Source organism: Balaenoptera ricei, chromosome 3 (assembly GCF_028023285.1).
Source record: "Balaenoptera ricei isolate mBalRic1 chromosome 3, mBalRic1.hap2, whole genome shotgun sequence".
Taxonomy (NCBI): Eukaryota; Metazoa; Chordata; class Mammalia; order Artiodactyla; family Balaenopteridae; genus Balaenoptera; species Balaenoptera ricei.
In genome coordinates, this window is record NC_082641.1 from 55,973,650 (window position 1) to 56,001,629 (window position 27,980).

Genomic DNA, 27,980 nt, shown 5'->3' on the forward strand with positions numbered 1-27,980 from the left:
CATATAGTAATTCTGTTTTTAATTTTTTGAGGAACTACCTTACCATTTTCCACAGCAGCTACATACACCATTTTATATTTCTACAGCTTTCTCCACGTCCTTGTCAAACCTTGTTGTTTTATGGGGTGTTTTTGATAATAGCCATCTTAAGGGGTATGAAATAGTATCTCATGGTTTTGGTTTGCATTTTCCTAACAATTTGTGACTTTAAGCATCTTTTCATGTGCTTTTTGGCCATTCTTCTTTGGAGAAATGTCTATTTAAAGCTTTTTAAAAATCTCTTTTAGCTCAGATTTCTTTTATCCAAGATATTGGAAGACTTCCTCTGAAGCGACACTTTGGAAGGTAAGCTGATCATTTTAATTTTCAAAGAGCTGTTACTGAAATAACCACCAAATACCTTATGTATTTATTCATTATACAGTCAATAAATGTTATCTGTAAAGGCCAAGAAATACATGTTGTACCAGTGATCAGAGACCATGTGATTGCATTGTAGACCATCTATTATATATATTACATGTAACAGCTATTTTCACCATCTCAGAATGGACTATTAGGCTAAATAGAATCATTGAAACACAGAGGCAGAGGAACCTTTAAAATCCTTGAGTTCAAATTTTGCATAGCTGAAAACCCCTTTTCAGTTTTCATGCCAAGAGGTGTTCTTAGCCTATATTTGGAGACTGCAGTAATCAGGAACTACCTCAAAAGAGCACTGTCTTTTTTATTTCTTTATCACAGAAAATTCAGACAAGTAAAAAAATATATAGATATAGAGAGATAAATCTACGTCTATACTGTTCATTCCATTGCAAAATGGCTTCTGGCCTAACATCAGTGATTAACACAGTGCTTATAGTTCATTTCTACTTGGCTTATTTGTAAGGTCAAATTATGCACTCAGGTATTCTAAAAAAGGTTAAAAAGTGCTTGCTTCCTGGTTGCAAGGATAAAAGTAAATGATAGAAATGGCATCTATTACCCCTTCTACTAGTTCTCCTATTCCTGGTCCCAAATGGAAAACTTGCTTATCTGGGCTTTTTTTTCCTCTGCCTTCATAGATTCAGTAAAGGCCTTTGTAGTGTTAATGGTTTCTTCCTTATGATGACTTAGCTATTGGGAGCCCATCTTTCCTTTTACAGAAATACAGTGATGGATGGATCTTACAGCATCGTCCCACTGGGATGTGATCAGGGCTCAGACCTTTTATAAACTTCCCTTTTCTCCTCACTTTCCTCTGAATCAAAGAAGGACCAGCTGTTTTCACTGGCTCCTTTCCCCACAAGATTATGACATCAAAATCAAGGGAAGACCATTGTCTTCTATTGTCTTTTTTCTCCTAAGATGTAATTAAAAGAATGGGAGTCACTGTTTTATTATTGGTTCAGCTACTTGATCTGAATTGGGAGGCAGGATTTGTCTGCTACTTATTACAATGACTAGTACTGTTGTCTTTCATTTATAGTGACCATTTTAACATTAGTGACCATTTTAACATTATCTTTGATTTATATTGATAATATTGAATATTAATACTTAAACTTAACATTTAATATTGCTATTTAATAGCTGCATAATTTCCTATAATTGAACCTACACCTTGTTTTGTTTTGTTTATTTATTATTTTTGGCTGCGTTGGGTCTTAGTTGTGGCACATAGGATCTTTCGTTAACAGCGCGAGGGCTTCTCTCTAGTTGTGGCACGTGGGCTTCTCTCTAGTTGTGGCGCACAGGCTTAGTTGCCCCGTGGCATCTTAGTTCCCCGACTAGGGTTCAAACCCGCATCCCCTGTGTTGGAATGCTGATTCTTAACCACTGGACCACAAGGGAAGTCCTCCTACACCTTGGTTTTGTACATTTAGCTTGTTTCCAGCTTTTGTTGTCACAGCCTTCCTTGAAGCTAAATCATCATGCATATCAAATACTATTTATGTAGGATGAATTCCTAGAAATAAAATTGCTGGATCAATGGATATACACCTTTGCTCTGTATTGCCAGATTGCTTCCAAGAATATTTTGCCAATCTTATGCCCATTAAACAGTGTTTCAGCATGTTCTTTTCTCCTCTTACCACCACTGGGTTTTATTATTTTAAAAGGTCTTTACCAGTTTGAAAGATGACAATATTATTTTAATTTCCATTTTAAAATTACAAATTAGGTTGAGCAATTTATTTAGTAACCATTCTTCTGTAAGCTATCTGTACATGTTTTATGTCTGTTTTCCTGTTCCATTTAATTCTTTTTTTAAGAACTCTTTACTAAAGATATTAATTAACTTGGTTGTGTTACAAGTTGTAATGATTTATTCAGTTTGTCATTTACTTTTTAGTTTTGTTTATATTGTTAAATAAACCGGACCACCTGGCTAAACAGCACAAGGAAGGTAACTGAGAGACTACAGGAGAGGGTTTCATAAACACCACACTCATGGTGTAATTTAAAGGAATCCCCTCCTTTGATTATTATTAATGCCTGTGTTATGAATCTGGCAGATTGAAAATGGAAGCCCTGACTGACAGGGAGCATGGAATGATAGACCTGGACAGTGGAGATGAAGCCCAGCTTAGTGGAGGGCAGCCTGCAAAGGAAGCGCTGGGTGAACGCACTCAAACAGCTGAACCTGAAACCTGGTCTCTTCCTTTGAGTCAGGATAGTGGGAGTGCACTGCCTGCCAGCCAGCCTCAGCCCTTTTCAGCCCAGAGAGACATGGAAGAAGAAGACATGATAATAGAAGACTATGAGAGTGATGAGACATAGAAAGCAGCCTGCCCATGAGATTGTTACTTGACAGATTCATATTCATTTTATTCAGTGGTACTTGAACAGAGATAATAGACTTTTCAGGTGAATTAGTTTGTTAATTCTTCACTCTTGTAGTATTTCAGCACAGAGAACTGATTTCTGTCATGTTGAAGTAAATAGAAGATCAAACCGTCAAATAATCTCTTAATCTTTTTCTCTAGTATTTATTTAGTCTTGTGAGTGGTGTTGGGAGAGGTCAGTGTGTATGAAATGTGTTTGAACATTATGCCAAATATCAGAAGATGTGAAGGAATAATTCAGAATACAGAAACTCTGTGGGTTGTAAATAAGAATTATAAAACAGTTTAGTATGCAATTAAGAGTGTAAATAAACTTTGTGCCTTATTCACAATTTCTCTCTGGTCTCTAGCTTTTTCAGATACCATTTTTATATGTTGTACAGTGGAATATTTTAGATACTTTCTGGAAACTATTTACATAATTTATATGAAAATTAAAATGTTGAATTTGTTTTGTTTTGTTTTGTTTCTCCTGTCTTTCAATGATTCTTAACACGCACGGTCTGCCGTGTGTCACTGGGCATAGTACGCAAGTCTCCTTCATCCAGTGCCAAACTTTTTCAAAAATAGGAAGGGGATTGCAACCTTGCGAAGAAAACTCTCCGGAGGGTTTGCTCTCACCCTTAACGACCTTTCCAGAGCTCTCCTAGCTGTTGCCCAGAGGTGCGCTGGGGGTGAGGGAACCGACCCGCCCGGGCCCCAGGCGGGAGTCCGGGCCTGACAAAGCCGGACAGGGCGAAGTTCAGCTCGGCCCGGCCCCGCCCCCGGCGCCCAATCCTGGTTTCAGAGCCGCGGGCGGCGGGCGCGCACTTCCCGGCGGCTGCGCAGGTGAGCGGAGCGCCAGGGGTGGGGCCCACGTGACCGGGACGTGGGCGGGGAGGGGCCGGCATACCCCGGGGAGGGGTCGGCGGACCGCAGGCAGGCGTGCGGCGGGGAGGGAGCACTCGGCGTCCCTCGGCCCCTAGGAGCGGCGCGCTTGTTGCGCGGCCGGCCACTACCTGCACCCGAGGCCGGGCGCCGGCGCGGTAAGGGGTGCGGGGCCCTGGGGAGAGCGGGAGCCTGGGAGGCCGGAGGGCCCCTCGGCTAGCCAGGTTTCATTCGGCGGACACAGGTGCCGGGCGAGACGCGCCCACCCACAGCCGCGAAGCCGCGGTCCTTCCGGGCGCGGGGTTATCCTGACCTGGGCACGTCCGGCCCGACTTATTTCCGGCCACTTTGGGGACAGTCTCGGGAGACGAAGAGTGTATTTTCCCTCTGACGCGGAGACGCGCACCTGGGTGGGCAGAGCTGAGGACTGAGCGAGGTTGGTGGGTCGGGGGCGTAGCGCTGAGCCGCGGCCTGGGGAGGGACCCCCGACGAGGATGCTCTGTATTCCCGGGCACTCGCTCGAGGGTTCAGTTCAGAGCGCAGGGGATTTCCCATCCCCCTGGAAACCCAGAAACGTCTGAAATCGGCCCCTTTCTCGGGGCCAGCAAAACTTTAAAGCCAGCTTAGGTGGTGATTCTGTTGGTGTAAAGGTGACCAACTGGATTCCTATAACACTTCGCTGGGGAGAACCATTTCTCCTCCCACCGCTTTGACTTTCGGAGATTTGTGTGCCAACAGAATGGAGTCGGGCCCCGGGGGCTGGAACAAAACAAAGACTCTCTCTGCCTCAGCGTGCTGATTCTAAGTGGACTCTCAGTGACACCCTGAGAGATGCTAGGGGTATCCAGACATTGAAATGTGGTAAAATACAACTGACTATTATTCCCTTCGAAAATTACATAATTTGCTATTCCACAATTCTTCAAATTTGTAATTTTGGCTTTTTATTTAAACACTGATAAGGTGATCTAATTCAAATAAGCCACATTTCACAGGTGAGCATGAATTAAATCCATTATAGTGAAGCATACTTTTGCCAGTGAGTTAAATTAAGCAACTGGTATCCTTTAAATGCCTGTATATCAAAGATATTGAAGGATATGTAAAACTTGCTAAAGTTATTTGTTGTGCTTTTGCCTCTACTATTTTTAGGAAAATGTATTTCAAGAATTATACTAGTACTATGCATTCCTAGAATTTAAATGTTTTTAGACAACAGATAAAGCGATGAAAGACAAAAAAATAACTGCTAATTGCTATCATTGTAGAATTTTTTTTCTATACTAAATTTTGTCTCCTACTTTGCATTGGGCACCATGCTGGCACTCACAGTTAATTCTCTAAAATTGGAGTGGCCCATTAGAAGACCCTAGAATTTAGACCTCTTCTCCATCTCCACCCAGTACCCAGGTGACTGTATTTAGTCTGTGGTAGTATATACCCTTCTGTGGGTAGACTGCCTACTTGATATCTTTACCTGGACTCCTAACAGGTATCTCAGGCTCTCTTCAGGCGGCTTCTCCTAGGACTAAGCTGGAGGGTTGGAGAAATGTTGCAGATGAAATGATCTGGTGTCTGGGATTTGCTTTAAAGTAATCTATTGACAAAAGGAATAAGGTAGAGGGTATAGACGAAACAAGATTGGTCGTAAATTGATAATTATTGAAAGTGGTTGATGGGCACATAAGGGCTCATAATACTGTTCTTTCCACTTTTTATTGTGTTTGGAAATTTCTAAAATAAAAATTTTTAATTCCCTGAACATAGAGTTTAACCTCTTCTTGCTATCTTTGTTGCTACCACCATGGCCCATTGGATTACAGTTGGACGACACAGGTTTGAACCGCAGGGGTCCACTTATATGTTTTTTTTTTTTTTTCAATAAATATGTACTGCAGTGCTGCGTGGTCTGCAATTGGTTGAATCCGTGGATTTGGGACCGCAACTACATATTACCGACTATAAAGTTACACTTGGGTTTTTGACTGCGAAGAGAGTTGGTGCCCCTAACCCCTATGTTGGTCAAGGGTCAACTGTATTTCAGTGGCCTCCTAGCCAGTCTCCCTCTTTTCACCCTTTTCTCCTGGAATGTACTCTTAACAGAGCACCCAGGGAGATCCGGTTAAAATAAGTCATATCATGTCAGACCTCTACTGAAAATTTTCCAATGGCTTCTCACTCCCAATAGAAGCCTGAATCTTTCTAATGATTTTTATTTATTTATTTATTTTTACAATTTATTTATTTGTTTATTTTTGGCTGCATTGGGTCTTCATTGCTGCGTGCGGGCTTTCTCTAGTTGGGGCGAGCAGGAGCTACTCTTCGTTGCGGTGCGTGGGCTTCTTATTGTGGTGTCTTCCCTTGTTGCGGACCACGGGCTCTAGGTGTGTGGGCTTCAGTAGTTGTGGCACGTAGGCTCAGGAGTTGTGGCTCAAGGGCTGTAGAGCGCAGGCTCAGTAGTTGTGGCGCACAGGCTTAGTTGCTCCGCGCATGTGATATCTTCCCAGACCAGGGCTCAAACCCATGTACCCTGCGTTGGCAGGCGGATTCTTTTTATAAATTTATTTATTTATTTATTTATTTTTGGCTGTGTTGGGTCTTCGTTTCTGTGCGAGGGCATTCTATAGTTGCGGCGAGCGGGGGCCACTCTTCATCGCGGTACGCGGGCCTCTCACTGTTGTGGCCTCTCTTGTTGCGGAGCACAGGCTCCAGACGCGCAGGCTCAGTAGTTGTGGCTCACAGGCCCAGTTGCTCTGCGGCATGTGGGATCTTCCCAGACCAGGGCTCAAACCCGTGTCCCCTGCATTGGCAGGCAGATTCTCAACCACTGCGCCATCAGGGAAGCCCTGGCAGGCGGATTCTTAACCACTGCACCACCAGGGAAGTCCCTCTAATGATTTTTAAGCCCTAACGATTCAGATGGCTTCAATTCTACTACTCACCCTCTCACTCACCCTGCTGCTGCCTCCATTCCTTAACAGTGCTCGAAAATGCCAGGCACTCCCACTTTAAGGCTTTTACACTAGGCTGTTCCATCTGTGTGGAACACTTACCTCTTATACCTGCCTGGCTTCCTCCCTCATCTCCTTCATTTCTATATTCAGATGTCATGTTCTCTCTGAAGACTTCCCTCGTCACTCTGTTTAAAATTATAACACCCTGTCCACACTGCACTTCTTATCCTCTTTCTTAACTTTGTTCCTTGGCATCCGATATATTTCACTTGCTTTATCTATCATCTGTCACCCCCGCCCCCCCACTGGAATTTAAGCTCCATGAAGGCAAGGATTTCCATTGGCTTTGTTCACTGATACATCTTCAGCAAGCCTGGTGCATGGCAGGCACTCGGTAAATACTTGTTGAGTGATAGATCTCCATTTTACAAAGTAAAACACAACAAAGCCTTAGGAGTTTCTAAATTGTTCAACACCGTAAAGGTGGGATTACCAGCTTTAATTTTGAGACCTTTACAGTGCCAAGTACAATACCATGTGTCCAGCGAGTCTTCAGTAAATACTCATGAGCAATTTGAGGGAGAAAATCATTGTGCCTTAAACCTAGTAGTTATATTAGCAAATAGTTTCCTTTTTACATACATGTCCAGGTCATTGATTTCATGAAGGAAATCAACAGGTTTGATAAAAAGTGCTTTTTCTATGCTTTATTTTTCAGGTGGATTGAATACCCTGTAAGATACTTTTTGAGTCTTTCCATGGCAACAGCAAGTCACCTTTAAATAATTGCTCTGGAAAGAGTGATATCCATGGCCATTGCTGCCGCTCTGTGCTGTACTTTCAGGGAATCTTAGCCTTTGGTGATTTTTTTTTTCTGAGAATTCAATTTTTTATATCTAGCATCAAGTGTTATACTATTAGAGCGGAAGAAGCAACTCCTGTAACGTGACTTCCCGAGTTAGAAAAGAAAGGGACTCTCCACTCCCTGTGTTTATCAGACTGCTTCTCCTGGGCCATTCCAAAGCAGACTTCAGTTAATGAAAGTGAAGAGTATTTGCTGACCCATCACATTTTGTTTTGGTATGTTCAAACTCTTAAATATGTTGATTTAGATATTTGAGGAAAGGACTCTACTTGGAATGTGTTAGCATCCTGTATTATTAAAATTTAGTCTCATTTTTGGATTTTTGTATTTTGTTGTTTATAGGGCTCATAGGTAAATTCAACTTATGTTTTAATCAGGAGCTAAGATTTAAAATTTTGATTGCCCTTAAAATCTCATAGAATAATTAGTAGATCCCTGGCTAACATAATTGTTACACATGTTTAAAGTGTACATGATTTATGTTGTCATTTTTATATATCATGATAATTAGATATGATCATGTTGGTTTCCTGAATATGATCATTTGCTACTAAGTGAATAAAACCGGCATCATTGAAAGGATAAATAACTAAGCATAAGTGATAACTTTAATCTTGGCCCCAGGTGTGAACATCACAAATGTTGTCAAGTGACGGGAGATCCAGGAATCGGGACAGGCGCTACGATGAGGTCCCAAGGGACTCAGACTATCAAGATGGCACCGTAAGAACCTTCCAGACTCTTCACGACAGTGAGCTGGCTGTGAGCGCTGATCCGTTGCCACCTCCCCCTCTCCCATTACAGCCACCATTCGGCCCAGAATTCTACTCAAGTGACACAGAGGAACCGGCCGTAGCGCCAGATCTCAAGCCTGTAAGGCGCTTTGTCCCTGAGTCCTGGAAGAACTTCTTCAGAGGGAAGAAAAAGGACCCAGAGTGGGATAAGCCAGTGTCAGACATCAGATACATCTCCGATGGAGTGGAGTGTTCACCTCCAGCCTCTCCCGCAAGACCAAACCACTGTTCACCCCCCAACTCCTGCAAAGATCCTCAGGGCGGGTCAGAAGGCAGCTGTCGTTCCCGGAAAGAGGCCGAGGCAGTGTTTCCCCACGATCCCTACGGATCCCTAGGCCGACGCACACACACAGCCCGAACCTACAGTGAGAAGGTGGAGGAGTATCACCTGAGGTATTCCTACATGAAGTCATGGGCAGGCCTGCTGCGGATTCTGGGTGTGGTGGAGCTGCTTCTGGGGGCCGGCGTCTTCGCTTGTGTCACGGCGTACATTCACAAGGACAGCGAGTGGTATAACCTGTTCGGATATTCACAGCCCTATGGCATGGGAGGCGTTGGCGGCCTGGGCAGTATGTATGGGGGCTATTACTATAGTGGCCCCAAAACCCCTTTTGTGCTTGTGGTTGCTGGATTGGCTTGGATCACCACCATTATTATTCTGGTGCTTGGCATGTCCATGTATTATCGGACCATTCTTTTGGACTCAAATTGGTGGCCCCTAACTGAATTTGGGATTAACGTCTCCTTGTTTATCTTGTACATGGCCGCAGCCATAGTCTATGTGAACGATACCAACCGAGGTGGACTCTGCTACTATCCATTATTTAACACACCAGTGAATGCAGCGTTCTGCCGGGTGGAAGGAGGACAGATAGCAGCGATGATCTTCCTCTTTGTCACCATGATTGTTTATCTCATTGGAGCTTTGGTTTGCCTGAAGTTATGGAGGCACGAGGCGGCTCGGAGACACAGGGAATACATGGAGCAACAGGAGGTAAGGGATTTCACGATCTTTCTTCTTTCTTTCTGTTTCCTCCCTCCTTAAATATGTATAGTTCTCAAAACAAAGCTGTTGTTGTTTTTAAGGGTCCGAAGTTCAAAAGGCCCCACTCAGCATCTGATATGCTCTGACCAGGATAACGCACTCTGGTGTGTCATTTGTAGAATGTTGCAGGTAGACCCCAGATGTGTAATACAATATATAGTTTGTCGGTTGCAGTATTGTCTGTCCGATACTTAAGGGGAAAACAACTACTGAATTTCTACAAAGAAGAAATGATGATAATACCTGCATAAGATTATATAAAAGCCCTATTAAAAATATTTTCTTAGGAATGGTAGCAAAAATGTTAGAGTATGTTCTGCTAACTTCATTATTCCCTGAAATAAGTTGATGTTTTGCTTTCTTCTTCTAAGGAGGAGTGTATAGTAGAATTTCCTGTGCCTCTGAAAATGTCAGTATTACCTTAAATATTTTCTTAATTTTAGGTCAACTATACCGTGCATTTTTTTTCCCCACTTTTCCAAAGACTTCCTAGGTACAATGGCACATGGTGTATATTGGGCAAAACTATAGCTAAAAATAAAATCCTTCCTTATATACTCAATAACCTACGTATTTACTCACTGACCTATGTATTTTTTTTTAATCTTATTCATAACAACAGCAAAAAACTTGACTAACTTTATAATAGGTACCTTATGTGTTCTACACAGAACCCCATACTCTAGTGTCATAAAATATATTTATCTTACTAGAACTTGACATAGATTCAAGTTGTTTCTCAAAATTTATCTCAGCACTGTAAACATATTTTTTTTTAATTTATTTATTTAATTTATTTATTTTTGGCTGCATTGGGTCTTCGTTGCTGCACGCAGGCTTTCTCTAGTTGAGTTGAGCGGGGGCTACTCTTTGCTGCGGTACGTGGGCTTCTCATTGCGGTGGCTTCTCTTGTTATGGAGCGCGGGCTCACTAGTTGTGGCTCATGGGCTCTAGAGCGCAGGCTCAGTAGTTGTGGTGCACGGGCTTAGTTGCTCCACGGCATGTGGGATCTTCCCGGACCAGGGCTCAAAGCCATGTCCCCTGCATTGGCAGGCGGATTCTTAGCCACTGAGCCACCTATTTTTTAAATTTACATCTGTGTATACAAAGTAAGGAACTTTAAATTCTAATCAGTGTGAAATCCAGATAGTGAAGCACACACTTCCTTATAATTTTATATAAGTTTAATAACAACGAAGTTCTTAATATCATTTCAAATTCTACATGAATATGACTGTTATCAACAGTACTTTTATTTCTTTTCCTTTCCTCAACAAAAATTTGTTTTTATAAGACTTCACATAATGGTTAATTAAACTTGAGTCACCTATGATTCCTGTTTGTGTGTTGCTATAACTTCCTAAATGTTAAAAGACATAATGGCATATAGCTTTTTTCTATTAATTTTATAATTTAACCATCCCAAACTCTTTAATTGTGCAAGGTAATAGGAACCAAGAATAAATAAAATCTCTAGGTAATTCAAAGCAATTCACATAAGAGTCACCACCATCTCCGTATTTCCAACTCTGCTCTCTGCTCCTGATTGACAGGGAATCACAGTTATCCCTGCTCCTCTGGTTCTCCACTGGCCCATCAAAACGTGGCCAAAAGAGTAGGAGGATCATCTGTACAGTAGAGAATCAACATCTGTAAAATTGAGATTGGGCTATAGATGCAAATGGACAAAAATATTTGCAAAGTAGCTTCACACACCTCTGAAAAGTCATTTTAACTCTTTTTGTTCCAGATAAGTGAGCCATCATTGCCATCGAAAAGGAAAATGGTAAGAATAAAGTTCACGTTATATTTTATCTCTAGATTTGTTAAATAATTTTCTCTCTTATCTGTTTATCTATAGAGTAGATCATCTGTCTGTAAAAGTGTATCTATTGCATTAAGTTCATAATAGGACTTTCAGCTTTTTTCTTTCTTTTTTTTTTTTAATTCTTTTTAAAATTTTATTTATTTACATTTTGGCTGCGTTGGGTCTTCGTTGCTTGCGTGGGCTTTCTCTAGTTGTGGTGAGTGGGGGCTACTCTTCGTTGCGGTGCGCGGGCTTCTCATTGCGGTGGCTTCTCTTGTTGTACAGCACGGGCTCTAGGCACGCGGGCTTCAGTAGTTGTGGCGCGCGGGCTCAGTAGTTCTGGCTCGTGGGCTCTAGAGCGCAGGCTCAGTAGTTGTGGGGCACAGGCTTAGTTGCTCCACGGCATGTGGGATCTTCCCAGCCCAGGGATCGAACCTGTGTCCCCTGCATTGGTAGACGGATTCTTTTTTTTTTTTTTTAGTTTTTTTTTTTAAATTTATTTTATTTATTTATTTTTGGCTGTGTTGGGTCCTCGTTTCTGTGCGAGGGCTTTCTCTAGTTGTGGCAAGCGGGGGCCACTCTTCATCGCGGTGCGCAGGCCTCTCACTGTCGCGGCCTCTCCCGTTGCGGAGCACAGGCTCCAGACGCACAGGCTCAGCAGGTGTGGCTCACGGGCCCAGTTGCTCCGCGGCATGTGGGATCTTCCCGGTCCAGGGCTCGAACCCGTGTCCCCCTGCATTGGCAGGCAGACTCTCAACCACTGCGTGGTAGGCGGATTCTTAACCACTGCACCACCAGGGAAGTCCCTCAGCTTTTTTCTAATACTAAGAGGAGCAGATCAGACAAGGCTATTTGTAGCATCTTTTAATTTTGTTAGATGAAGCTTCTACAAGTGAACCTAGTTGGTTCTCCTTACATATTTAAATTTAATTTTTTAAACATTTTATTATTATTTATTTATTTTTGGCTGCTTTGGGTCTTCGTTGCTGCACGCGGGCTTTCTCTAGTTGTGGTGAGCGGGGGCTACTCTTCATTGTGGTTCACGGGCTTCTCATTGCGGTGGCTTCTCTGGTTGCAGAGCACAGGCTCTAGGCACACGGGCTTCAGTAGTTGTAGCACGTGGGTCTAGAGCACGGGCTCAGTAGTTGTGGTGCACGGGCTTAGTTGCTCTGCGGCATATGGGATCTTCCTGGACCAGAGCTTGAACCCTTGTCCCCTGCATTGACAGGCGGATCCTTAACCACTGCGCCACCAGGGAAGTCCCATTCAGCCCATTTTTAATTTGAAAACCTTAGTAATTATATCCATAGCATTACTTACCCCATGGCTTATTTACTTTCTCTTGCTTCATAGTAAAGCTTTTCTTATATGTGCTGACAAGGCTAGTTTTTGCTAGATGCAAAGAAAGGTCCTATGAAATCTGGGGCCTTGTGTTTGTAATCAGGAGTACTGTTTGAAAGTGGTGTGTCCCAGGGCTGGAGCCCAACTACCTCCTTCCTGTGAAAGACCGAAGAGATTTTAATTTTTTGAGTCATATCTAGTTCTAGATATTTTTTCCCCAGTAGGGTTTTCTGCACTGATGATCAGTGAGGTTCACCCAAAAAGAGTGAAAGAAAATTTTAAGAGCATAAAAACAGAAAAAAAAAAAGTAAAGCAGGTGAAATAGTCTGTGTGGAAATATTCTGACTTCTTAGAACTCCCTTTTCATATTAAAAGGTGAATCTCGGAATTAGAGATGGGCAAGTAAGGAAAATGAATAGTTTCTACTTGAAAAAACTTTACCTGAGAGGGGAGAAAACTCATATGGACTCTCCTCCCCAACGTGACTACCTGGGTAGAATTTGTGATTTTGACCAGGAAAACCGAGCCTGACGCCTGGAGCTGCTGACTAGGGAGTCAGCGTGCTCCCTGGCCACTCAGGCAGCCGCGGGAGAAACGGATGGTTTTAAATACTTAGAAGCTAAAAAGGGATGCCATGAAATGGAAATCCACTTATTTAAGCCAAAAAAGTTTCCCCGAATTTTAATACCATGATGGATTTTCAAGATTAAACATAAAAGAATTCATTAGGATGAAGAAATGACATCCCGACCAGCGAGGAACAAAGTGGGATAGATACTGACCTCAGAATATGTTTCCTGAAATACTCTTGTTTGATCTCCTTTCCTCTGGGTTTTCCGCTCCCCACTCATCTTCTTGCTGTTTGGGGCCGATGGCTGGGCGTCCTTTCTGGCCGAGGGGACCTGGCTCCCCTTCCACCCAGCGCCTCGGGTGCAAGCTTCCCCTCTTGGTAGCCCTACCCCAGGGCAGGTCAGCAGCCTCCACATCTAATCCGACTAACCCACTAATCCGTGGGCTGCGCTGTTTGGTGAGTTAACAGCTGGTAGTTTCTAGAATGAGCTAATGTTAAACCAGACCTCAGAGGCAGCCTCAGAGATAGAGAAATCAGGAAACAAAGGATTTTAAAAGCTGCCTGACAAGGTAAAGAGCAAGGTTTTTTAAAATCTTGTTTTATATTTTGTTTTCAATGGAGTCAGGTAGCTCCCGAGCAACTCTCGGTTAGTTCGGCGAGTTTAATTCAGCAAGCATGGACTGAAGCCCCAAGGGGTGAGTGGAGGGAGCTTTCTTCTGTGTCATGGGATCAACATGCTCAAGCAGTATGGCTTTGCCCGCCCCCCTCCCCATCACAAACTCATTTCTAGCTTTAGGATTGAGCAGTATACATTTAAGTAAACCTGTTTCCTCGTGTTGCTCATTTAAAGAATCAACGAGCCAAAAAAGTGCTGGCTTGTTTGGTTGGTTGGTTGGGTTTTGGTTTTTAGGTGTGTTTTTTTTTGACCGTGCCATGCAGCTTATAGGACCCAGGCCCTCGGCCGTAAGAGCGAGGAGTTGTAACCGCTGGACTGCCAGGGAATTCCCGGAAGAGTGCTGGGTTTTCATTGCGGCTTTTCCACTCAGAGCCTTGAGACCTTGGAGAATTTACTGAACCTCTCTGAACCTTGCTCCTTTATGTGTAACATGGAAACCCCTCTCCTGGCATCCACCAGCCTCACCAATTTGGTTGGTATTCTGGGCGCTGCCCAGCGGGGCCCCCAAGCACTCTTTTCCTAACCCCAAAGCTACACATCCACCTCACCCTGCCCATTCTGGAGTGGGCTCCCCTGGGTCTTCCACTAATGCGTCCCTCCTGTTAGCTATTTTAGCTCTTTTTTTTTTTTTTTAATAAATTTATTTATTTATTTATTTTTATTTTTGGCTGCGTTGGGTCTTCATTGCTGTGTGCCGGCTTTCTCTAGTTGCAGCGAGAGGGGGCTATTCTTCATTGTGGTGCACAGGCTTCTCATTGCGGTGGCTTCTCTTGCTGCGGAGCACAGGCTCTAGACACACGGGCTCAGCAGTTGTGGCATGTGGGCTCTATAGCGTGGGCTTCAGTAGTTGCGGCACGCAGGCTCAGTAGTTGTGGCTCGTGGGCTCTAGGGCGCAGGCTCAGTAGTTGTGGCACACGGGCCCAGTTGCTCTGCACGTGTGGGATCTTCCCGGACCAGGGCTCAAACCCGTGTCCCCTGCATTGGTAGGTGGACTCTTATTAACCACTGTACCACCAGGGAAGCCCTATTTTAGCTCTTAAGGTCTGTCCCCATGCTTCCTCCTTGGGCATTTCTGTCTCATGTTCTTTTCCCCTCTTTAAATGGATCCTTTTCCTACAGAGACCTCTAGGAGCTCTCCAGTGTAGAAGCCAGGTGACTTAAACCACTATCTCCAGCATTCTCATGGACCTCTTCAAGGAACCGCAGGTTAAGAACACCTGGGAAAGTAAAGACATCCACCGCCCTTCCCTTGGTTTTGCTTGCTCTCCTTTTCAGATGATGAAGCAACGTGACTCGTCCCCCATTCTGACCTACTCAGTGGCTACTTGTAATTGATTCATCTCAAGTTGCTGGTGTCATTTTTTTCTCTTTCCATTTAAGTCGACTTGTTCCATTTTTATCACTGAATTTCTTATTTTGAACTACATTTTCTGTTCTTTTACAGTTAGTTGGGGTATTAATCTTAAAAGTACTGAAGACACATTTACCATTTCATCATCCACCTCTGATGATCCCACGATTGGGATTGGAGGGTGTTTTATTTATTATATACTCTCGTAGCTCACTGTGTTTCCCTTAACTGTTACAAAAGTGTTCAGAACAACTATGTGACTATAAAACACGTAATTCTGAAGGGAAATTGTTGATTGCTGTCTCTACTTTTCTTCCTCCTACTCCCACCCCCCAGTTTCCTTCTAAGAATAAAGTTGGGATTTTTTTTTTTTTCTTCTGCCTTCATTTATAAATAAATCCTCTTTTTCTCTCTAACTGTAGTGTGACATGGCCACCGGTTGTGACAGACAGAGAGACCAAGAAGTTAATTTTAAAGAACTGAGAGCAACAAAAATGAAACCTGAGCGACTGAGTGGACATATCCCCCCTGGCCACATCCCGAAACCGATCGTGATGCCAGATTATGTGGCGTGAGTATCTACCTAAGTCCTTCTTCAAGGTAAAAATAGAGAGTTTCCATTTGGGTTTTCTCTCGTCTGTTTGTCTACAAGTTAATACTCTGCTTAAAGTCAATTATATTTGAACAGTTGTTTGTTTCCTGAGAGGTAGTATATTGAATTGAAGGTACAGTATGGTCGTTGAGGAATAAGCTAATAAGCTGATTTCCTATTCCTCTTGTTTTAGTGAAAAAGTTGTCACTTCACCTTATTTTTTTTCTTTCAGTTTTATTGAGATATAATTGACCTATAGCACTGTATAAGTTTGAAGTGTGCAGCGTAATGGTTTGACTTACATGCATCCTGAAATGATTATCACAGTAGGTTTAGTGAGCACCCGTCATCTCATATAGATACAAAATTAAAGAAATAGAAAAAAATTTTTTCCTTGTGATGAGGACTATTAGGATTTACTCTCTTAACTTTCATATGTAACATACAGCAGTGTTAATTATATTTATCATGTTGTACATTACATCACTAATACTTATTTATCTTATAACTGGAAGTTTATAGGTTTTGACTACCTTCATCCAATTCCCTCTCCCCCTACTTCCTCCCCCCGCCTCTGGTAACCACAAATCTGATCTCTTTTTCTGTGAGTTTGTCTGTTTGTTTTTGAAGTATAATTGACCTACAGCACTGTTAGTTCCTGGTGCACAACATAGTGAAATGTATATTTCTATACATTTCAAAATCATCCCCAGGATAACTCTGGTTATTATTTCTCACTGTACAAAGATATTACATAGTTATTGACTGTATTCCCCATACTGTACATGTTGTACCTGTGACTCATTTATTTTGCATCTGGAAGTTTTTACCTCTTAATCTCCTTCACCTATTTCTTCACTTCCCCCACCCCCCTCCCCTCTGGCAACCACCTGTTTGTTCTCTGTACCTATGAGTCTGTTTCTGTTTGGTTATATTTGTTCAGTTGTTTTGTTTTCTAGATTCCTCATGTAAGTGAAATCATACAGTATTTGTCTTTCTCTGTTTGACTTATTTCAGTAAGCATGATACCCTCTAGGTCCATCCATGTTGTTGCAAATGGCAAGATTTCATTCCTTTTTTTTTTTTTAACTTTTTATTTTATATTGGAGTATAGCCGATTAACAATGTTGTGATAGTTTCAGGTGCACAGCAAAGGGACTCAGCCATACATATGCATGTATCCATTCTCCCCCAAACTCCCCTCCCATCCAGGCTGCCACATAACATTCATTCTTTTTTATGGCTCAGTAATATTCCTTTCAAACATTCTGTGTCTTTTTTTTTTTTTTTTTCATTCTGTGTCTTTTGATTGGAGCATTTAGTCCATTTACATTTAAAATAATTATTCATAGGTGTGTACATATTGCCATTTTGTTAATTGTTTGGGAGTTGTTTTTATGGTTCTTTTTTGTTCCTTTCTTCTTCTTTTGCTCTCTTTCCTTATGATTTGATGACTATCATTAGTGTTATGTTTGGATTTCTTGCTCTTTTTTGTGTGCGTATCTATTATAGATTTTTTTAAAATATTTTTTTATTTATTTGGCCACACCAGGTCTTAGTTGCGGCATGTGGTATCTTCATTGTGGCATGCGGGATCTTTAGTTGCCACATGTGAACTCTTAGTTGCGGCATGCATGTGGGATCTAGTTCCCTGACCAGAGATTGAACCTGGCCCTCCTGCATTGGGAGCGTGGAGTCTTAGCTACTGGACCACCAGGGAAGTCCCCTCTATTATAGATTTTTGGTTTGGGTTACCATGAGATTTATATATAGCAAACTGTATATATATATATATATATATATATATATATATATATATATATATATATATATCTGTGATTATTTTAAGTTGCTGATCTCTTAAGTTTGAACACATTTTAACAACCCTATATTTTGCTCTCCATCCCCAGCGTTTACTGTTTTTGACATCAAATTTTACATCTTTTTGTTTTGTGTCTCCCTTAACTACTTATTGGGGATATAGATGACTTTATGACTTTTGTATTTTAACCTTCCTACTGGCTTTGTAACAGGGCTGATTTACTACCTTTACTGTATATTTGCCTTTGCCAGTAAGATTTTTCCTTTTGTAATTTTCAGATTTCTAGCTGTGGCCTTTTCTTTTCTACTTAGAGAAGTTCCTTTAACATTTCTTGTAAAGCTGGTTTGGTGGTGCTGACTCTTTTCTCTTTTGCTTGTCTGTAAAACTTTTGATCTCTCCAACAAATCTGAACGAAAGCCTTGCCAGGTAGAGCAGGGGTCCCCAACCCCAGGGCTGCGGACCAGTACCAATCCCTGTTAGGAACTGGGCCGCACAGCAGGAGGTGAGGGGTGGGCAAGCGAGCAAAGCTTCATCTGCTGCTCTCCATCGCTCCCCATCACTCGCATTACCACCTGACCCATCCCACACCCCCACCCCGTCCGTGGAAAAATTGTCTTCCATGAAACTGGTCCCTAGTGCCAAAAAGGGTGGGGACCGCTGAGGTGGAGTATTCTTGGTTGTAGGTGTTTCCTTATCATCACTTTAAATATATTATGTCACTCCTTTCTGGCCTGCAGAGTTTTTACTGAAAAGCCATGTGATAACCTTATGCCAGTTCCCTTGTAGTAAATTGTTGCTTTTCCCTTGCTGCCCAGGTTAGGGAAGTTTTCAGCTATTATGTCTCCAAATATGTTCTCTGCCCCTTTCTCTCTCTATTCGCCTTCTGGGACCCCTATAATGTGAATGTTAGTATGCATGATGTTGTCCCAGAGGTCTCTTAAACTGTTCTCCTTTTTTTTTTTTTCTTTTCTTTTTTCCATTCAGCTTGAGTCATTTCCACTGCTCTGTCTTCCAGTTAGCTGATCCGTTGCTCTGTATCATCTAATCTACTGTTGATTCCTTTTAGTATATTTTTCATTTTAGTTACTGTATTCTTCAGCTGTGCTTGATATGTCTTTTTATTTTTTCACTCTTTGTTTGAAACTTCTAACTTCTCACTCTGTTCATCCATTCTTCTCCCAAGTTCTTTGAACACGTTTACGAGTATTATTGGGTAGTTTGCCTATTTCCACTTTACTTGGTTTTTCTGGAGTTTTATCGTGTTGCTTCATTTGGAACATAATTGCCTGTAGCCTAATTTTGCCTAATTTGCTGTTTTATTTCTGTGTATTTGGTAGGTTGGTTTTGTTTCTCGACCTTGGAGAAGTGGCCTTTTGTAGAAGACGTCCTGTGTGTCCCAGCAGTGCACTCCCTTCTGGTCACCAGGGCTATATGCTCTAATGGTGTCCCCTTTGTGGGCTGTGTGGGTCCTTCTGTTGTGGCAGGCTGACTACTGTGGGTGGTCTGATAGGCATGGCCAGCCCCCAGTCCTGTTGGTTGCCAGGCCCTGCCTTGTGTGGAGGCTGCCGGCCACTGGTGGGTGGAGCTGGGTCATAAGGTTGCTGTCTGTGGAGTCCTGAGGGGTCCCAGGGCTAGTGCTGGTCCATGGATGGGCAGAGCTGGTTTCCAGGGTTGGTGGCTGCAGGCCTGGAAGTCCCATATCTAGTGTCAGCCTGCTTGAGTGAGACTGGTTCCTGACATGGCTGACTGTGTGGGGTCCAGAGTGTCTCAAAGCTGGTGTCAGATCCCAGGGCAGCTGGCTTAGGGACCCAGAGTGTCTTCAGCGCTGATGCTGGCCTTCTGGTGGGTGTGCTGGGATCTGGGGGTCCCATGACTTCAGCCTGCTGGTAGACAGGGCTGGGACCCAGGGGATCCTGGGGCTAGTACCAGCCTGCTGGTCGATGGGGCCAGGTCCTGGGGTCCTGGGGCTAGTGCTGGCCCACTGGTGGGCAGAGCTGGGTCCTGGGGTCTCTGGCTGCAGGGCCCAGGCATCCCAGAGCTGGTGTTGGTCCTCTGGTGGATGGGATCCTGGCCCCACCCACCAGGGGGATCAGGGGATCTGAAGACAGCTGGCCTGTTGGTGGGTGGCACTGTGTCCCCACCTGGCTAGCTGCTTGGCCTGAGGCATCCCAGTCCCGGTGCTGACAGGCTGGTGGGCAGGGCCCAGTCCCTTTGCTGACAAGCTAGAGGGAGGATTACAGAATGGCGCCTGCCAGCACCAGTGTCCTCGTGGTAGAATGAGCTCCCCAGCATAGCTGCTGTCAGTGTCTGTGTCCCCAGGGTGAGCTCCAGTGGCCTCCTGCCTCTGCGGGAGGCTCTCCAGGATCAGCAGGTGGGTCTGACCCAGGCTCCTTTCAGATCACTGCTTCTGCTTTGGGTCCTGGAGCGTGTGAGATTTTGTGCATGCTCTGTAAGGGTGGAGTCTCTATTTCCCACAGCCCTCAGAGTCCCAAAAGTCAGCCCTGATGACCTTCAAAACCAGACGTTCTCGGGGCTTGTCTTCCCAGTGCTGGGGAGCCCAATGTGGGGCTTAGACACCTCACTCACTGGGGAGACCCTCGGCACTTGCAGTTATCCTCCCGTTTGCGGGTCACCCACCCAAGGGTATGGGTCCTGACTATACCATGTCTCTACCCTCCTATCCATCTGGTGGTGCCTACTTTATATCTTTAATTGTAGAAGATATCTTCTGCTAGTCGTCCAGTCTTTCTCATCAGTAGTTGCTCTGTCAATAGTTGTAACTTAGGCATGCCTGTGGGAGGAGGTGAGCTCAGGGTCTTCCTCCTCCGCCATCTTGGCCGCTCCTCAACTTTGGTTTATTTTTTCTCTTCAGGAAATACCCTATGATTCAGACGGATGATGAACGAGAACGCTATAAAGCTGTGTTCCAGGACCAGTTTTCAGAGTACAAAGAGCTCTCTGCAGAAGTTCACGCCGTCTTGAAGAAGTTTGATCAGCTGGATGCAGTGATGAGCAGATTGCCGCATCGTTCAGAAAACCAGCAGGTGCGTGCCTGCAGCTGCCGGCGTGGGGTGGGGGGGGGGCTCTGGTGGCGGAAGGACGAACTCCGACCTCGCGTGAAGGGTAGAGAAGGCATAACCGTCTGCATCTGCTGTCTCGGAAGCTCACTGGAGATCTTCAGGGTGACAGTTCAAAATATGTAATTTAACGTCTTTTGCCTTCAGTTATTAAACAGTATTTTATTTTCTTACTTAAGTAAAATATAAATTTGCCTAAGATACACACCGTATCAATCAGGGTCCCAGAGGAGACAGATAGCACACTGTAAGGTAATTTGAGGAAGGTTTATTCACAGACGGTGGCCGGGGGTGTAGAGGAGCTGCCGGTGGCCATGCATTCTCCAGGGTAAGTCACAGCCGAGCAGCTAGCACCCCAAGCCCAGGGAGCACAGTGGGTAGAGATGGAGAGGGGATCTGAAGCTACATACATGAGCTACAGGCTCATGCTTCAGACCAATAACCGTGATTATGGCAGAGAGGAAAACCAGGGTGGAGATGGCAGTCATAGGGGACGGAAGTGTTTTCTCTAATGTTCTGTCTTTTTTTTTTCTTCACATCTTACTATCTGGGAAATCAGGATGCCCTCATAATCAATGGCATTTTTTACCTGACATATATTTTTTCATTGAGAGATAATTCACATACCATAAAATTCACTGCTTTTAAGTGTACAATTCTGTGGGTTTTAGTATTTTCACAAAGGGGTATAACCATTACCACTGTAATTCCAGAACATTTTCATCACCCCCCCCAAGAAATAACCCATACCCATTAGCACTTTTTCCCCATTTCCCCCCTCTCCAACCACTGACAACTACTAATGTACTTTCTGTCTGTCTGGGTAAATGCAGCGATATAATATGTGGCCTCACGTCTGGCTTCTTTTGCGTAGCATCATGTTTTCAAGGTTCATCTGTGTGTCGAGAATCAATATTCCATTATTTTTTGTGGTGGACTAATAATATTCCATTGTGTGAATATACCATTTATCAGATGATGGACAGTGGGTTGTTTCCACTTTTTGGCTATTATAAATAATGCTGCTATGAACATTTGTGTGTAATATCCTGTCCTTTTTAAAGAGAATGTATTAATCTAATCTATTTGTGTAATTGAAATTTTAAAAACATACAGCATTTTTTAGTAAATGTCAAGTGTATGTATATATAATATATACACACATTTTTTATATAGATAGATAGATATATTCTTCTCCTGAGACCTGCATTAGTTGGGCATCTTTGTTTTGACCAGACCTTTAAGTGTACATTTAAATGAGTTGTAATTACAAGTCCTCTAAGCCAAATGTATAGAGTAGTGACATTTTCCCAGTCTTGGATTGATGGAAGGGTGTTGGCTAAGAGATGCCAGTACCAGGAAGCAGGAGAAATCCAGCACATACTGCAGGTTCAGGGTCAGTTAGTACCATTTGGAAAACAAGCAAGGTCCACAGGTCCAAGAAGGGTGACCAGGTTTAGATGCCCTGAAAGGAGTGCAGGAAGGAAGGAGCAGGCACCAAGCGTCTGGATCACCGCAGGTCGGGAAGAGCAAGCTGGTTAACAGACATAACGCTGAGAAACCTGAATGTGACATGTGGCCTTTGAGCCCAGGCCCAGTGGCGTCGGGTGTGTAGGCTGTGTATGCGTGGGCAAGGGCTCAGGCTTGTGGGTGTGCGATTGGGAGTGGGAGGGTCCTGATGACAGCAGGTGCTGAGAAACTGAGTCCTCCCACAGTACTCGTACACAGTCTCGACAATAGTCATTTCCTTTGGTTTTCAGCATGGCTTGGCAAGTAAGTAGCCAAATGACAGGGCTGCAGTTAGTCGCGGTGTCTCCTCCAGGCCTTATCTAAAGTGGAGATATCAATTGTATCACAAAAGTGAACTTCTTCTCAGCCACAGGCTGAGCTTTCCCGTGTGCAAGAGTCTGCTGGCCAGGCTCACTCGTCCCCTAGCACGTCCCCAGGGAGGTGTCTCTGTGCCCAGCGGGCCTGCTGGGGGCATGGGTTCTCACACACAACTGCTCATGCACCCGTGAAAAATTAAACCATCACATGACTTTTCTAAGCCCATCAAATAGGAGTTTTGCTCAAAATAATCTCTCCGGTCCTCACCCTTCTAATTCAGTCTCTCTGCCCGACTCTAGGATAGATTTTACAACTCTCATCTCTGCCTGCGTCTCCAGCACAGCACCCCTACCCCCCAGGCAGCTAGTTCAGTCCCAGGCCAGGACCTGTTCATGTAGATGACAACTGGATAACCAGGTTCATCTCACTGATGGCAAGCAGTCAAAACACAAACAATGCTCATGATCTTAGTATGTAAAAAACATTGAAGAGTTAAAATATATTGGGAAAAGGGTGTGGATTTGTGATGGAAAATGTTCTCAGGGGAAGCTTTTAGAAGTATAAATTATTACATTTTATTTTGTATTTATTAGGTTTACAGTGTTTCGCAATCTCCAAAGCATAGGTTTACCTGGATAAATGAGGGCATTGCTCTAGTAACCTATTTCCTTTGGATAGACTATTCAACCCTTTAACAAATTTCATATTTATTATTAAACTTAGAATAAAGTTGGAAGGAACCTCATATTAGCTATTTTCAAAAGTTGAATAGTCTCAACTTGCCAAAGGGGATGAAAATGCTACCTAATTATAGCTAATGTGGTTATTATGTGCCAAGCACTTTAGAAGGATCATTTCAAATAAATGAACCTTCTCGCAACACTATGAGATAGTTACGGTTATTATTCCCATTTTACTGATAAGGAAACCAAATCTGACGGTAAAGAGCTTGCCCAAGTCACACCGCCGGCAAGCAGTGGCCCTGGGACTCGGTCCAGGTTTTACACGAGCAGGGGCCTCGCCCTACTGTTCATCCCTGGATCCCAGGGCCTGGCCAAGAGTAAGCCCTCAAATATTTATCCGGTGAGTTGAATTTGTTCGTGTATGAATATTTTCATTATAGTCTTAGGTAAAAATTGTTTTCTGTTCCTATGCCCACTGTACTCTTGAGACATTCTTGAGATATGATTTGAGTAACTGCAAGTATTTTCATTCACATATACAGTATATTATTTTTAGGAACATGAGAGAATTTCAAGAATCCATGAAGAGTTTAAGAAAAAAAGGAATGTGAGTAAAACCATTTTCTTCTTTAAAGTGTATTCTTATCCAGGTACAGTGGTGACAACTGACAGATTTTAGATTCTTGCAGCTAAAGTAGTTGTTTTTTTGTATTTCTTAAGATGCTACTTGTTAGGGACCATGGGTGGCTGCTGGGTGCCTTTTTTTTTTTTTTATTTACCTTTTGGCTGCGTTGGGTGTTCGTTGCTCTGCGCGCAGGCTTTCTCTAGTTGCAGCGAGTGGGGTCTACTCTTCCTTGCGGTGCACAGGCTTCTCATTGCGGTGGCTTTTTTTGTTGCAGAGTGCAGGTTTCAGTAGTTGCAGCGAGTGGGGTCTACTCTTCGTTGCGGTGTACGGGCTTCTCATTGCGGTGGCTTTTCTTGTTGCAGAGTGCAGGCTTCAGTAGTTGCAACACACGGGCTCAGTAGTTATGACACGTGGGCCCTAGAGCGCACAGGTTTCAGTAGTTGCGGCGTGTGGGCTCAGTAGTTGTGGTGCATGGGCTTAGTTGCTCCACGGCATGTGGGATCTTCCCGGACCAGGGCCGAACACGTGTCCTCTGCATTGGCAGGCGGATTCTTAAACACTGAGCCACCAGGGAAGCCCTTAGGTGCCTTTTCTTCTCGTCTCTGTCCTGAATACGTTCTGCTGTGTCCTGATTTAGGAACCCAGGGAAATGAGCACCCATATAGAGCTCTTCACCCACATTTCATTCACAAAGATTAAGTTCTTTTACAGGTTTCTAATTCCATCCTTAACTTAATTGCACAAATTAGTAGAGGATGAAGAGAGCTTTTATTAATCCATTAATTACTTTTTTTTTTAAATTTTTATTTATTTATTTTATTTTATTTTTGGCCGTGTTGTGTCTTCGTTTCTGTGCGAGGGCTTTCTCTAGTTGTGGCGAGCGGGGGCCACTCTTCATCGCAGTGCGTGGGCCTCTCACTGTCGCGGCCTCTCTTGTTGCGGAGCACAGGCTCCAGACGCGCAGGCTCAGTAGTTGTGGCTCACGGGCCTAGTTGCTCCGCGGCATGTGGGATCTTCCCAGACCAGGGCTCGAACCCGCGTCCCCTGCATTGGCAGGCAGATTCTCAACCACTGCGCCACCAGGGAAGCCCCATTAATTACTTTTTAATGTATTTTAATACTTAAGGGTGCCTCAGCTCTCTACTTCAACTCAATTTCGCTGTGAACCAAAAGCTTCTAAAAAATAAAATCCACTGAAAAAAAATGTAGAGAGCTTACCTGTTATTCTTGTTAGGCAGATTTTGAAATCTGCTGCCAGAAAATCTACTATGAAAGGTCATTTTCTGGGTGATAATGTGTGTTTCTGTGTTTTTCGCTGAGGAAGCCAGAGGCTGAGATAATAGCTATGTTTCTTTTGTAGGATCCTACATTTCTGGAAAAAAAAGAACGCTGTGATTATCTGAAGAATAAACTTTCTCACATAAAGCAAAGGATTCAAGAATATGATAAAGTAATGAATTGGGATGTACAGGGTTATTCTTAAAACTTATTTGAAACTACTTTTTTATATCAAGCTTCATATTTATTTACTGTCTTTTTTTATGCTCGTCTCTGTGATAGAGAAGCAAATGCCTCCTGAATCAGCTTGTAGTTGGTTTAGCTGGTATGTCAAGTTAAAACAGTATGTGATTGCATTTCAGACATTTCAAAACAAATTCAAATTTACTAAGGGCCTTTACTAAAAGTGAAAGAAATTCTGGATTCATCTGCGTACAATTTATATTTATCTTGTTAAAATTGATTTAAGCATTGTGTCCTTGTGGTGTGATGATCAAGTGGAGTATCAATTCTGGTGCTGCTTTTTCCTTTTTTACTTAGGCCAGTTCCTGGGATTCTTTTAGGACAAATTTCTCTTCCTAGCCAAAGATGTCATTTCTGCTCTTGAAAGGGGTTTGAATTCAACATTTTGAAGCCTTATGATCTTGGGCAAGTTGCTTAATCTGCCTGTGCCTATTTCCTCATCTGTAAAATGGGGCTAATCATAGGACCTACCTCCTAGGGTTGTTATGAGGATTAAAAGAGTTAATATTCGTAAAGCACTTAGAACAGAGCCTGGCACATTTGTAAGCACTGCATTAGGGTTTGTGAACTATATAGACGTGTTTGTGGAATGAATAAACTACATAGAATAAGTCTCAAGGAAAGGACCTTAACGAGCAGGTCCAGCCAGCTAACCCAAGGCCATGGCCTCATGACTTTCTTTTTTTTTGTGCTGTAAATAAATCTTACGCACGTCGCCTTAAGCACATGCTTCCCTGTGGCCCTGTGCCTACTGGGGTCCAGGGAAGCCTTCTTATCTTTAATCAGCATCACTGTGCACATCTCTCAACGTCCCCACAGCCCAGCCCTTCCTGTAAACCTCGAAAACAAGGATTGTGTGAATATTGTTGCCGTTTCTATCCTGTTTAGATGTCCATCCTAAGGCCCCATGATGTTGTATCTGCTTAGAATCTCCCTTTGATTTATTGGAATGCTTCATTGTCCCAAGAATTATCTTGGCTTTGAGGCTTTATTCATGAGAAATGTTTTATTTTTATTAACGTGAACAAGAGACTGCTTTAAAAATGTTTTAAAAAATCATTGTTATTGGTTCCTCTTCCGGAGCATCTATCTTGTAGATAATTCCCCAGGTGTAGAAATACAATTTCTGCTTCATATAGTTGCCATTCAAACAATTAATACTGGAGGAATTTTCTAAGTGATGAAACCAAAGAAAAGAATTTGGAAAAGCAAAGGCTTACGAAGTATTGATTACTGAATAAACTTCCTAGTTCTTCTTTGTCAATGATATCTTATTTAGTGTATATTGTTACTATTTTCAATCCATGGTTCTCAGACTATGTTTAGGGTGCTACGAGTCTTAAGAGGTGAAACCGAGGAAAGTGTGAGGCTAGGCTCCCTCTGGACCGCCCCCCGAACTAGAACAGCTGTACTTTCCGTTTTACGTATTGGGACCCCATGTTAACATTTCGCTTAAGAAGAGTACCCATGCTTTAAAAAAAAAAGAAAGATGAAATAACACCATTTTGGTGAACTGTAAAGAGATTAATATTGAAATGAAGTGTTAAGGAAATTTGACTTTGTGAAACTTTATTTTACTACAGTTGTAAATGTTAATCTTTGAAAACCAGTGTTGTAATGCTGATTTTTACAGTTTTAATGTGAATACCTAGGCATATTAAAATTTCAGTCACCTGTTGTTTTGTGTGTATCCTTTATTGTTTACTTTTCTAGCGTTCCTGAGTTGACTGGGCATATTCTCCATTATCAGAAAATAAACTGGAAAGTCATTGAAAACTTGCGGATCATGGTGCTCAGGTGACTATTTCCTCCTCCCCCATTATTTGCAAGAATTCAAAGTCAAGGCCACTGTTGGTTTCCTCGGGCTGCCTGCCGTAACCAAGTACCACAAGCTTAAAACAACAGAAATGTATTGTCTCACAGTTCTGCAGGCTCGAAGTCTGAAATCAAGGTGTCAGCAGGGCCAACCTCCCTTGAAGCCTATAGGGGAATCCTTCCCAGCTTCTGGTGGTTTGGGCTGGCAGTCTTTGACATTCCTTGGCTTGTGTACATATCGCCCCAATCCTCCATCTTCACGTGGCCTTCTCCCTGTGCCTCTGTCTTAACAAGGCTATGTTCTTATAAGGACACCAGTCGTATTGGATCAGGGACCCACCCTCTCTAGTATGACCTCACCTTAACTAATTACACCTGCAAAGACCCTATGTCCAAATAATGTCACATTCTGAGGTCCCAGAGGTTAAGACTTCAACCCATCTTCTTTGGAGAGGACACAGTTCAACCCATAACAGCCACCTTTAGCAAGTTATGAGATTCAGAAAAAGATAGTTCCCTGTACATTTTTTTTCTCACCTGACTTTTAACATGTATTCTATTTTGAAACTTAATATGAGAAGATATCAGCATATCTAAAACTTGAAAAGAGAAAAGTATATATCCTTCACTCATTCATTTGTCAGTTATGTGCCAAATGCTTTCATTGGCCAGATGTTCTAGCACTGAAGATACAGTAGTCAGTAAAACAGGTAGAGACCCTGAGGTTACTGTCTAACAGGAGATCTGAATGAGAAGATAAAGGGTTGGTGATGAAGTATGCAATTTTCTTATGTGCTTTTCTATAAATGGTTTGTGTAGAGACCCTGATACTGAGATGCACCAATGTTCAAAAGATAGACAATATAGGAAAAATCTATAATTTTTTCTGACTCAATTTTTTTAAACTGTCAGAGAAAAA

The 27,980-nt window shown here is 43.0% G+C and overlaps 2 protein-coding genes across 7 annotated transcripts in view; both read left to right on the top strand.

Annotated features, from left to right (window-relative positions):
• RAD17 (RAD17 checkpoint clamp loader component) overlaps nucleotides 1-3,280 on the top strand; it is a 29,839-nt gene extending 26,559 nt beyond the window's left edge. For 2 of the 3 annotated variants that reach the window (XM_059916527.1, XM_059916526.1), the window contains 2 exons: nucleotides 288-345; nucleotides 2,499-3,280. In XM_059916527.1, the coding sequence (XP_059772510.1) occupies nucleotides 288-345; nucleotides 2,499-2,763 (323 nt within the window). In that variant the 3' untranslated portion in view covers nucleotides 2,764-3,280. The remainder of the gene's footprint in view (nucleotides 1-287; nucleotides 346-2,498) is intronic. The other variant, XM_059916529.1, reaches the window with a different exon arrangement.
• A 317-nt stretch (nucleotides 3,281-3,597) lies between these two features.
• On the top strand, nucleotides 3,598-26,894 carry MARVELD2 (MARVEL domain containing 2). 4 transcript variants are annotated; one of them, XM_059916534.1, is made up of 8 exons: nucleotides 3,733-3,853; nucleotides 7,550-7,729; nucleotides 8,139-9,302; nucleotides 11,104-11,139; nucleotides 15,522-15,670; nucleotides 20,386-20,557; nucleotides 23,657-23,707; nucleotides 25,086-26,894. In XM_059916534.1, the coding sequence occupies exons 3-8, from the start codon at nucleotides 8,154-8,156 to the stop codon at nucleotides 25,206-25,208; spliced, it is 1,680 nt and encodes a 559-aa protein (XP_059772517.1). In that variant the 5' UTR covers nucleotides 3,733-3,853; nucleotides 7,550-7,729; nucleotides 8,139-8,153; the 3' UTR covers nucleotides 25,209-26,894. The 4 variants fall into 4 exon arrangements, with proteins under 4 accessions (XP_059772518.1, XP_059772517.1, XP_059772516.1 ...); XM_059916535.1 differs by lacking the exons at nucleotides 3,733-3,853; nucleotides 7,550-7,729 and adding an exon at nucleotides 3,598-3,656; XM_059916533.1 differs by lacking the exon at nucleotides 7,550-7,729.
• Nucleotides 26,895-27,980: the final 1,086 nt, after the last annotated feature.